At 42.0% G+C, this 12,876-nt stretch overlaps 1 protein-coding gene across 3 annotated transcripts in view; it reads left to right on the plus strand.

The window, feature by feature from the left end:
- The first annotated feature begins 6,391 nt into the window (after window positions 1-6,391).
- epb41l3a (erythrocyte membrane protein band 4.1-like 3a) overlaps window positions 6,392-12,876 on the plus strand; it is a 36,812-nt gene continuing 30,327 nt past the window's right edge. For all 3 annotated transcript variants that reach the window (XM_040126921.1, XM_040126922.1, XM_040126920.1), the window contains exons 1-9: window positions 6,392-6,474; window positions 8,039-8,138; window positions 8,236-8,415; window positions 11,292-11,396; window positions 11,521-11,563; window positions 11,685-11,760; window positions 11,858-11,979; window positions 12,204-12,300; window positions 12,391-12,478. In XM_040126921.1, the coding sequence (XP_039982855.1) occupies window positions 8,049-8,138; window positions 8,236-8,415; window positions 11,292-11,396; window positions 11,521-11,563; window positions 11,685-11,760; window positions 11,858-11,979; window positions 12,204-12,300; window positions 12,391-12,478 (801 nt within the window). In that variant the 5' untranslated portion in view covers window positions 6,392-6,474; window positions 8,039-8,048. The remainder of the gene's footprint in view (window positions 6,475-8,038; window positions 8,139-8,235; window positions 8,416-11,291; window positions 11,397-11,520; window positions 11,564-11,684; window positions 11,761-11,857; window positions 11,980-12,203; window positions 12,301-12,390; window positions 12,479-12,876) is intronic.

The following is a 12,876-nucleotide window of genomic DNA, read 5'->3' on the forward strand; positions in this document are numbered from 1 at the left end:
GTTTTTTTTGGTCGGTTTAAGTCTTTAATTTAATTTAGTATTTATTTATATGTATCTTAATTCATCTGTTGAATATTCAATTTATTTATTTAGAATGTAAGATAGGATTTTTTAGTGTGTATATGATCTTCATTGGATTTATTCTAATTCATACACATTAATCTGACAGGAAAGAAAAAATTTAGATGAGGTCATTATCAGAAAAAATTATCTTCATTACCAATATTATCAGTTTCAGTCTTATGTCTCTGATTATTTACTGGATTTACACTGAAAACATGTAAAAAAAAAAAAAAAAATACTGGTATAACTGAGTTTAACAAATAAAGAATACAATCAGGTGAGGTTTATCAGACTGATTTAGACTTTTAGTAAAAACAGTGTGTCCACATGAACATACAATCATGAGCCTCAACGGGGGAAAAATCAGAAGCTTTCAGGAGGAAAAGAGAGAAGAAGTTGTCATTTTAACAATCTCCCAGTTCAGCTTTGAGGGATATCAGATCAACATGTGAATGAAATCAGCTTCATCGCTGTGAATCAGTGTTTGGAGTCAGAAGCTGGTGAAGTTCAGGAGGCCACAGCTCTTTATTCAGTGTGTCACATGCATCTAAACAACATTTCATATCTTATGCTCTTCAGATCATTTTCACATTGTCAGCATTTCAGACTTTCTGCTTCTCACACAACAAAACATCGTCAGACATAATTGACTTATTTTATACTTAAGTTACACATGTTGGATGATAAACCTGATCAGATTCCATAATTCGATCTAAATTTAATAAAATGGCATCAAACCACATTCCTAGTCATGAGAAAGAGTCCATAATACAATTACAGCTTTTCAATAAACTATCAATTTATTGACTCATTAGCCACGAAGCTAACAGAGTAACTGATGAACTAACAAACTTAAGATTCAGAGAATTAAAAAAATATATAATCAAAAGTGACGATGTATTAATATAGATTAAACAACCCAGCAGTATATAAAGTAGAGCCCAACCGATACTGGCATTTCGAGGCTGACGCCAATAACTGATTTTAGGGAGTAAAAAATGCCGATATCGATATATCAGCTGATATTCTCCTTACAAATGTTTGTATATGTATGGAGATGTATATATATGTGTGTGTGTGTGTGTGTGTGTGTGTGTTAAGAGTTATATTGAAAAGGGAAAACGATGAGGTCGTTGTTTATCAACTTTCCAGCGACGTATTTCACAAACTACTTGACAACTAACAGCAGAGACACCCCCTGACTCCGCACCACATCTGCACAGCTGTGCAGCTATTCTGCCACATGTGCTGCAGACAGTGCTGAGAGTATCGTAAACCGTGGAGTCGGAGCGCGTTCTGCTGGACAGAGCATCGTTTTCTGTATTTTGTTCTGTAAAAAAAGTTTTCATATCGGACGACATACGCCGATACCGATATATATCTGTGATAGGCCAATATATATCAATGTATGTTTAGGCTCTAATATAAAGTCATTAAAATCAGCTCTACCTTTACCACCTGCAACATTAATGTGACAAGCGCATTAATGCATCAATAATTATAATCCATTCTGCACAGCGAGTAGATCTACTTTTGGTACTTTAAGTATATTTTGATGCTCAAATTCACTTTATCAGAATAATGTCTGTAGGAAATCTGCAGCAACATTTTCATAGGTGTTTTCCAAACTTTTTGATTGACAGGAAGTACAGAAACAGCTCAGTAGCGAGCGACAGAGATGGAGAGAAAATCAAAAGTTTAATGAGAAATAAATCAGAAAGTCACATTTTGCTGCTTTAATAACTCCTGTCTATTGCATTTCACACAACTCGGCAGATCCCGAACAAACCCAAAGTCCAGCGTGTAAGGGATGGGTGAATGTGGTCTGGACTCTGGGGAGGAGGGTCGCGGTTTCGGAGACGACGTAGAAGGACAGAATTCCTGCCCTGTGATCCAGGTGCCCTCCTACTCTGGAGGACCAAGGGCCTGAGAAGGAGTTGTGGTCCTGTTGTGTCTGAACTCATTATTGGGAAAACATAATGCCCGGACTTGTCTTTTTTTTCCCAAAGTTACTTTCACTTCCTGTTCTGCTAATATTGTTGTATGCGATTCCTACTAGAACAAGCCAGCTCCACTTCACCCCCCAGTCACAACATCCTGTCAGACTCTCTCTCCTCAGAACCTGAGGATGGTCTGGATGAGGACGACGGTATGATTTACCCATATCTGTTACTTTTCTGTTCCCCTCGGACTATAACAGCTTTGCGTTGGCCCTGTACTGCTTAAATAAGATAACCACCCGATGGCAAATTGCTAAGCCTAGAAAGCACTGAGGTGGACATCAACAGCACCCTTTACGGCAACCTCTCCCTAAGAAATGAGGAAGGACAGAATTATGAGCGTCACAGATGATTTGACCGGTCAAGAGGAACTGGGTAACTAAATTTGTAGCAGGGGTTCTTACGTTTGTAAAAGCTGAGCCTGTGTACATTTCTGTAAGTCTGAATCCCCTGAGCTGAAACTCAACATGAGAGCAGAGCTTCACCTGTACAGTCTGACCTGGAAGTGAAGGGTGATCCTGCTAGACCCTTCCTTCTACTTTCAAAATAAAAGCTGGGGAAGACAAAGAGCAGTATTTGGTGTCAGTATTTGGTGCCCCCCCCCCCCCCGTGTTCAGATCTGACTGAGTTATAACTGAGAAGGAGAAGGATTTTTGGATTGTAATTCACCTCACACAGTGTCTTTGCCCCTTTTTCAGCTCTGTGGTGCCCCCCTGTGGGGAAATATGCTCCCCTCACCACCAACACCAACACAAGTGAGGTTGATTCTGTCTGCATTTATACTAGGAACTACAAATCCCACAGTCCTCTGCAGGGAGACCATCATGACTGAGTAAATCCAAAACAGCTGTATGCCACCCCCCCAGCGTGTATGTGTGTGTGTGTGTGTGTGTGTGTGTGTGTGTGTGTGTGTGTGTGTGTGTGTGTGTGTGTGTGTGTGTGTGTGTATGTGTGTGTGTGTGTGTGTGTGTGTGTGTGTGTTTGTGTGTGTGTGTGTGTGTGCATGTGCGTGTGTGTGTGTGTGTGTTTGTGTTTGTGTGTGTGTGTGTGTGTGTTGGGGGGGGATTAATCTGTGTGGGCGGGGTCTAATGTGTCAGAGTAAAAACCAATAATCCATCCAAACAACAGACTGGACGAGAGAAAGAGAGAGAAAGGGGATAAAAAACAAAACAAACAGAAATTGTTGTAAAGGAGTTGAACCTGCAACATCTTCATCTGTCTGAATACCTGCACAGGTAAAAAAAACTTGTTCATATTTAACATACGATGTGAGCTCCGTGTGAGTGTGTTTCAGTGATGTCACTGTTTCATGTCGAGTGATCTGTTCTCCATCATCATCATCATCAACATCATGTTTTATTAAATGTTGCATGTTTGTCTGTGTCGAAGTTTAAAACAGTGAACATGTTGTAGTAACTGAAGTGATGCAGCTGTTCATAATTCTACATTAACTCTTTTTCTAACAGGCTGTGTTTTACAGTGTAATTTGGTTTTATGAATCAGGCACCAGTGAAATATTAACTGGTTCTTTCTGTTATTTAACTGTAGAAGACACAGAACGAAAACTAGACTCTGGGAAGAAGAAATCAACTATATTTCTGTAAATACTGGGTACACACATGATACAGTACTGAGAAACAAAACTAAAGCTTGAAGCACACTCATTTTTACTCAGAGCAAATTTTTTAAAATATAGTCCCATTTCTCTACCCGTCCTTATTTCAAATTACACAGTGAAATAGAAGACATGATAATAAATCCCTGTAGTGTGGGTGTCACTGAGCTCCACTCATATATTTTCTCCTCCACAATGCAATAATGTTTGTTAATGAGTGAAATTACATGTGTTTTACATTTACATTTTACTGTTTGATTACACGGTAAGAAAAAAAAATTCCCCAAATTTCCCTTTGGTTTCCCAGTACTGTACCTGCAGGTACTCTCTATTTACAAAAAAATACTCAGAGTATAATTTATTTCTCCTTTCCTCTAAAATACACAGTTGTTCCCCAGAGTCTTAGTTTCTTCCACTGAACATACGGTTACATAGGTAAAGTCTGGTTCATGCAATTCAATTTCAGTGTAAATCACAGGACGGATTATAAAGTGTTGCACTACATTCAATTCTTTTACAGATTCACACGTGATCATTTTATAAAATATATTTTCTTGTAAGTGACCAAACAGTATATAAAGCAGTTAAATTATCTCCACCTTGACCGGCTCCAACATTAAAGCCCTTCTCACGTTAATGCATCAGTAATACAGTAATATCACACCGCATGGGGTCATTCTGCATAATCAATACTTTCACTCTTGCTACTTTAAAATGGTTTAGCTGGTTATACTTGTGCATCAGCTCAGCTGTGGGAGTTGCTGTTTGTCTTTAACCTTCAAACCACCAACGGATTTAAGAGTCAAAACTAAATTTAGATTAAAATGTGGACACTTACTGTTTGGGACTGATGTTTCCATGCCAGTGGAATATTTTTGGATGAATATTTATTAATTTCTCTCACGTTTCTATGATCTATATTTATAAATACCATGTGAGGTAACACTATGAGTGTTAACTGTGTACTTTTATTGAGATAATTATTAAATTACATGAACCAAAAATGTTTTAAACTCATGTTTCTCTCTTAGCTGCTTCAAATTATAAAACAAAGTGTTTTATTATTGCATACCAATAACAAGGCTGAGTCCTTACTGCAGCAACTCAGGTTCGATTCTAGCCTGGGCCCTTTGGTGCATGTCACTGCTTTTTTTTTAAGGTGTATTACAAAAAATAATAATAAAACATAAATACTCACACAAAATAAATTAACATGGTGTCTTCTTCTTTTTCTTCTTCTTCTTTTTGGGTGAATCACTTCCTTTCTCCGATTTGCTGGTGAGTAACACACAGACACACCCACACACACACACACACACTCAAAGGTCATTACTGGAGGTTTTGACCACATCTTTTGGTCTTCAGATTTTAAGGTGTAATCATGTGACCTGAGAACTGTAGTCACATGATCACAGGTGGTCTTACATGTGAGCAGGAGGTAACACCTGTCTGAGGTGTCTCTGTTCAAACATGATAATTTATATATTTAAGGAAACTAAACTATAAAACAAAGACATCCGAAAAAAACATGAACATGAAATAAAGAGTTGTTTCACCTTACAGTTAAATCTTTGTAAATATAAACACTTACAATCTGACATGAATTTAAATTGTTTTAAAAATATTTTGGTAAAAATTTTACAGCCCACACACAACACTGTAATACTTAACAGTACACTGTAGATACTGCACAGTACCTTACACTACACTATAATACTTTACAGTATTGTGAATATTTTACTCCCCACTGTAGATAGTTTACACATTAGATACTTAACAGTCCACTGTAAACACATACTGGTAGGTAGAAGTGAAGGAGTACTGGGGATGAAAGGGAATAAAAAAAAAAAATTGTGTTTAGGGCAGATTTGGAAATAAGTTCTCATTTTTAAAATTACGCGGTACAGACGGGAGACTTGCATTTTCTTTTACAACATCTAGATCATAAAAAACTCATGTTTAGTCCCCAACAATAATGCAAGTGCTTAGTTTAAAAATGCTAACAGTGTAATTCCCCGAAGGTATTTCTTAAAGTTTATAATAATTTTATGGAAAATAATAAATCAACATCAACACTGTTACACACAAATTGTTCCTACCTATTCATCCAAGAGAGTTACTGAATCATTATTTATACAAAACAAATTAAACAGGAGGTCGTTCAAAAAAAGCTTTATAGATATTTAACCGGAAACAAATCCAATCAAATTTTGTTATATAAATCATGAACAACAACAATGTGTAGTATAACCCTGTTTATAAGCATTAAAAAAAAATAGAATGATTTTAAAATATATTCACTTGTTTTTTCAATTTGAAGATAAAATTTAGATAAACTTTATTGATCCCCTAAGGAGACTATAGTGCTGCAGCAGTAAAATGAAGTGTAATATGAGTAGTAAACATCAGAGAAATAACTTAATACGCTGAGAATACTACATTTACTTCTCTTCTGTAAACAATCAGGAGGCAGAAAAAGAAAAAAGAAAAGGGAGAAATACAAAGTAAGTAAATCCTGACTGATGTTTTAATATTTGAAACGTAATCAATCACAAATGAAATATCTGTAGAACACATTTAATCGATCTCATCGTAAAGTCGTTAAAACATTAGACAAATACAAATCTGATCGTTAAAATACAAACTTCTGCCTCTGCACGGTGCGTCCTGACGTCACCGCCCCGCCGCCGTGCAATGTCGTAAAGAGTGATGACGTAGATTTAAAAAAAAAAAAAAAAGGAAAAAAAAGGCCTCCGTTACCGGGTGGAAGAGGGCGAGCGTCCTGCACGAGGACAGGTAAGGATGCTGGTTTGATTTACAGAGGAGGACGGGAGGTTCCTGATCACTGATAGATCTGATTATCAGTTAATTATCGATCATCGGAGAGACGGAGAGGGAGAGAGAAAGAGAGAGAGAGAGAGAGAGAAATCATAATTTTTGCTTCATCACACTGCAGCTCCGTGTTTATGTGTGTGTGTGTGTGTGTGTGTGTGTGTGCGCGCGCGCGCGCGCTCGTGCGTTGCAGCGGGGTGTTTCTTGCTGCAGGACGACAAAGACTCACCGGGACACTCCCGACCACCGGAAAACACCGCAGCATGTCTCCGTTTTAACGTTTAATGTATATTTCTAATATTTAATGGATAGTACGTCTGCAGTATTTCTTTAATATCTCTAAAATATGTCTAAAATATCTCTGTGTTTTCAGCCAGGTTCTTAAATTTAGATTTGGTGAATGAGTTTTACAAAATAAAAATTTAGAATTTATTTTCCGTCTACCATAAACAATATTAAGGTGAATAATGTGTTTTTCTTCAAGGCTGCAGTTTAAACTATAAGATCAAATACTATAAAAACAGAGTAAAGGTACAAAGACAGTAGAGTGCAGTTAGTATTGAATAAAGTGAAATAAATGAACAGTGTCATCCAACATGTAAAGATGCACCTCATTTCATTAAAAAAGTAAAAGGATCTAATAAGGAAAAACGTACATTAAACAAAAACTACTTAAATTCTCCTAATAATAATAATAGTAATAATAATAACAGAACAGCTGTAACTTCACTGTTTTTCGAAAATGAGTTGATAAAAATAACATTATGACGAGAAAAAATAAAAATAAAGAGGACACTTTATTAATGTCTGACGGTAAATTCAAATGTTCCACAGACACTGAGAGGAAAAATCAGGAGGCGCATAATAAAACAAAAAATAACACCGCAACACAACAGAATGTATAGTGTGTAAAAGAAAACTCCTGCAGCTCAAAAGTGTGAACATTATACATTTTAAATATGTAGCAATGACACTGCTGAACCTGGACTGAACCACTAGTAAATTTGGTAAATTTGGTCCACTCTTCTGACCCACATCATCATCGCTGTCGTCTGCCTGAATCAAAACCAGATTATATTAGATTGTCTCTCGGGCCTAATCTCTCTCTTTGTCTGCCCCCCGATTACCATGGCAACCCTTCACCTGACAGCTGGAGGGGTCAACAGATGGTAACCACTGCATTCAAATATGGCTCTGAAATCTGAACTTTCTGGTTTCAGTGTCTCGCTAGTGATAATGTCCTGCTTCTTTTTATATTATATAATATAGGTTGAACATCTTTGGTTTTAGGACGACCGGCAAAGGTAATTTGAAGACATCAGTCTAAATCAATTGAAATCAACAAAATCAAACGTACCTTTAAGTTGTTCTGATGGAAGTTTCCTTTTTCCAAGTGCATTTAACACAGCATTTCCTTCACAGTCAATCAGCTTCCTTTCACTTCAGGAGCAAATCAGCAATCTATCCAGCTCTGATGTCACATCATTAATTTGGTAATCATGGTAACCATGCCGTCACTGTCTTTCAGGTGAATCACCATGACGACAGAGCCAGGTGAGCCACAGGAGGCCCAGCCCAAAGAGGCGGAGTCTTTCCCTGAAGCCGCCGCCCACTCCACACCTAAACAGGTAAAAATACAAAGTAATAACCAATCATCATAAACGATCAATAAATAAGATTGTTAATTAGGAATGTGAAATATGACGCCACTTCCTGCGTCCTCAGGGCGGTGAGGGCGTACCAACCCACAACCAACCTCAGAGTTCATTGGCTGAGGACTCAGCCAGTCACCTGTCGTCGAGCAGTCGGATCGCTCGCTCTCCCGCCAGAAACCCCCTGAGCTTCAGGACAATGCATGCGAGAGTGACCCTGCTGGACGGCTCGCTCTTCACCTGCACTGTGGAGGTGAGACAAGTGGAAAGGGATGAAACAGGTGGAGACAGGTGAGACAGATGGAGACAGGTGGAGACAGATGGAGACAGGTGGAGACAGGTGAGAGTGACCCTGCTGGACGGCTCGCTCTTCACCTGCACTGTGGAGGTGAGACAAGTGGAAACAGGTGAAACAGGTGGAGACAGGTGAGACAGATGGAGACAGGTGGAGACAGGCAAGAGTGATCTTGCTGGACGGCTCGCTCTTCCCCTGCACTGTGGAGGTGAGACAAGTGGAAACAGGTGAAACAGGTGAGACAGGTGGAGACAGATGGAGACAGATGGAGACAGGTGAGAGTGACCCTGCTGGACGGCTCGCTCTTCACCTGCACTGTGGAGGTGAGACAAGTGGAAAGGGATGAAACAGGTGGAGACAGGTGAGACAGATGGAGACAGGTGGAGACAGGCAAGAGTGACCCTGCTGGACGGCTCGCTCTTCACCTGCACTGTGGAGGTGAGACAAGTGGAAACAGGTGAAACAGGTGGAGACAGGTGAGACAGATGGAGACAGGTGAGACAGATGTGAGACAAGTGGAAAGGGGTGAAACAGGTGGAGACAGGTGAGACAGATGGAGACAGGTGGAGACAGGTGAGAGTGACCCTGCTGGACGGCTCGCTCTTCACCTGCACTGTGGAGGTGAGACAAGTGGAAAGGGATGAAACAGGTGGAGACAGGTGAGACAGATGGAGACAGGTGAGACAGATGGAGACAGGTGGAGACAGGTGAGAGTGACCCTGCTGGACGGCTCGCTCTTCACCTGCACTGTGGAGGTGAGACAAGTGGAAACAGGTGAAACAGGTGGAGACAGGTGAGACAGAGAGAGACAGGCAGTGGGTCTGACTGGACGCGCTCTTCCCCTGCACTGTGGAGGTGAGACAAGTGGAAACAGGTGAAACAGGTGGAGACAGGTGAGACAGATGGAGACAGGTGGAGACAGGCAAGAGTGATCTTGCTGGACGGCTCGCTCTTCACCTGCACTGTGGAGGTGAGACAAGTGGAAACAGGTGAAACAGGTGAAACAGGTGGAGACAGGTGAGACAGATGGAGACAGGTGAGACAGATGGAGACAGGCGAGAGTGACCCTGCTGGACGGCTCGCTCTTCACCTGCACTGTGGAGGTGAGACAAGTGGAAAAGGATGAAACAGGTGGAGACAGGTGAGACAGATGGAGACAGGTGAGAGTGACCCTGCTGGACGACTCGCTCTTCACCTGCACTGTGGAGGTGAGACAAGTGGAAACAGGTGAAACAGGTGGAGACAGGTGAGACAGATGGAGACAGGTGGAGACAGTGATCCTGCTGGGCTCGCTCTTCACCTGCACTGTGGAGGTGAGACAAGTGGAAACAGGTGAAACAGGTGGAGACAGGTGAGACAGATGGAGACAGGTGGAGACAGGTGAGAGTGACCCTGCTGGGCGGCCCGCTCTTCACCTGCACTGTGGAGGTGAGACAAGTGGAAACAGGTGAAACAGGTGGAGACAGGTGAGACAGATGGAGACAGGTGGAGACAGGTGGAGACAGGCAAGAGTGATCCTGCTGGACGGCTCGCTCTTCACCTGCACAGTGGAGGTGAGACAAGTGGAAACAGGTGAAACAGGTGGAGACAGGTGAGACAGATGGAGACAGGTGGAGACAGGTGAGAGTGACCCTGCTGGACGGCTCGCTCTTCACCTGCACTGTGGAGTTGAGACAAGTGGAAAAGGATGAAACAGGTGGAGACAGGTGAGACAGATGGAGACAGGTGGAGACAGATGGAGACAGGTGAGACAGATGGAGACAAGTGGAGACAGGCGAGAGTGACCCTGCTGGACGGCTCGCTCTTCACCTGCACTGTGGAGGTGAGACAAGTGGAAACAGGTGAAACAGATGAAACAGGTGGAGACAGGTGGAGACAGGTGAGACAGATGGAGACAGGTGAGACAGATGGAGACAAGTGGAGACAGGCGAGAGTGACCCTGCTGGACGGCTCGCTCTTCACCTGCAATGTGGAGGTGAGACAAGTGGAAACAGGTGAAACAGGTGGAGACAGGTGAGACAGATGGAGACAGGTGGAGACAGGTGAGAGTGACCCTGCTGGACGGCTCGCTCTTCACCTGCGCTGTGGAGGTGAGACAAGTGGAAAGGGATGAAACAGGTGGAGACAGGTGAGACAGGTGGAGACAGGCAAGAGTGATCTTGCTGGACGGCTCGCTCTTCCCCTGCACTGTGGAGGTGAGACAAGTGGAAACAGGTGAGACAGGTGGAGACAGGCAAGAGTGACGCTGCTGGACGGCTCGCTCTTCACCTGCACTGTGGAGGTGAGACAAGTGGAAACAGGTGAAACAGGTGAGACAGGTGAGACAGGTCGAGACAGGCAAGAGTGACCCTGCTGGACGGCTCGCTCTTCACCTGCACTGTGGAGGTGAGAAAAGTGGAAACAGGTGAAACAGATGAAACAGGTGGAGACAGGTGAGACAGATGGAGACAAGTGAGACAGATGGAGACAGGTGGAGACAGGCGAGAGTGACCCTGCTGGACGGCTCGCTCTTCACCTGCAATGTGGAGGTGAGACAAGTGGAAACAGGTGAAACAGGTGGAGACAGGTGAGACAGATGGAGACAGGTGGGGACAGGCAAGAGTGACCCTGCTGGACGACTCACTCTTCACACAAGAGACAAGTGGAAAAGTGGACAGTTGGAAAACCACAAACAGGAGCAAAATCACCAAAGAAATGACCCTAAGCAGGACAATAGTACTGCCTCCTGAGTGACGATGATGATGAACATGTACAGTAGGAACTGTTAGTCAAAAGTTTTACTGAGGTAATAAAATTAAAACATGTTTTAAGTCTTTCCTCTCTCATGATTTTAGAAGAGAGCTCGCGGTCTGCAGCTGTTTGAGAAGGTCTGTGAACACGTCAACCTGCTGGAGAGAGACTACTTCGCCTTGTCCTTCAGAGACGCCGACAACAATAAGGTCTGTTTGCCTGTCTTTCTGTCTGTCTGTTTACTTGTCTCTGTTTGCTTACCTGTCTCTCTGTCTGCCTGTCTGGCCGTTTACCTGTCTGTCTGATCCCTGACCTTTGACCTTTTTGTCGTAGAACTGGTTGGATCCAGCGAAGGAGATGAAGAAACAGGTCAGAGGTGAGTTTAACCCTGATTGGTCAGTTGTGGACAGCACAGTCTGGTCCAGCAGACTGTCCAGTTAACTGGATAGTCACGTTAAATGTCTGTGTGAAATGATTCCCTGCTCTCTGTCTCTCAGGTGTTCCCTGGAACTTCTCCTTTAATGTAAAGTTTTACCCTCCTGACCCCGCCCAGCTGTCTGAGGACATCACCAGGTAGGTTCACTCACCTGTCAATCAAAGCTCAACACTGACTCACTTTTTTTACCTGGTGTAGACTACAGGAAGGTGATGTCTTCCTGTCTGTCTGCAGGTACTTCCTGTGTCTTCAGCTCAGACAGGATATAGTTTCTGGTCGTCTTCCTTGTTCGTTTGCGACTCACACCGTCCTTGGCTCCTACACTGTGCAATCAGAGCTCGGAGACTACGACCCTGGTACTGACAATCTCCTACCCTGCCGTACCCTTTGGACATACCCTACTATGTTTTGATGTCCATGCTCTAGATAAATCTTCAGATTACCTGTCTGTCTCTGACCACTTGTCTGTCTCTCACTGTCTGTCTCTGATCACCTTTCTGTCTCTCTGTGTGTCTCAGACCAACTGTCTGTCTCTCTGTCTGTCTCTGACCATCTGTCTGTCTCTCCCTGTATATTTCAGATGAGTGTGGTTCAGATTACATCAGTGAACTTTGTTTTGCTCCGAATCAAACCAAAGAAATGGAGGAGAAGATCATGGAGCTGCACAAAACCTACAGGTCCTAAATCTTAAATACTAAATATTAACATTGTAAGCAGTCAAACAAACCTAAACAAACAGCAGTTAAAATGAGTCATTGTGTTTTTAGAGGAATGACACCAGTCGAAGCAGAGATGCATTTCCTGGAAAATGTAAAGAAACTTTCCATGTACGGAGTCGACCTTCATCACGCAAAGGTAAAACACGCACACAATGTTAAAATAACCTTTACACGACAGGCCTTTATTAAACAAACTGTTCATACACTCAAAATAACAGTTCAGTCTGCAGTATCACTACATTGTTTAGTGGCATTAGTAAATGTGGTGGATAAAACAGACAAAAAAAATCAATCCAGAACAGCCTCAATTCAATCAATTGCTGTGACACAGTAGCAACACCTGATCTTTATTTAGGATTTATTCCAGGATTTATGCTAGGATTTATTTCATGACTGTTATAGTGGATTGCCTTGAAATTTAACAGGTGAAGCTTGAGACTGAAAATATTCAGTGTTTCCAGGTATCATGATGCTTTGTTATTTGACCATTCAGATGTCATGTTGTTGCTGTTTTATGTTTTTCTTAATCTTTGT

This window comes from Xiphias gladius, chromosome 5, assembly GCF_016859285.1.
Source record: "Xiphias gladius isolate SHS-SW01 ecotype Sanya breed wild chromosome 5, ASM1685928v1, whole genome shotgun sequence".
NCBI classification, from domain to species: Eukaryota; Metazoa; Chordata; class Actinopteri; order Istiophoriformes; family Xiphiidae; genus Xiphias; species Xiphias gladius.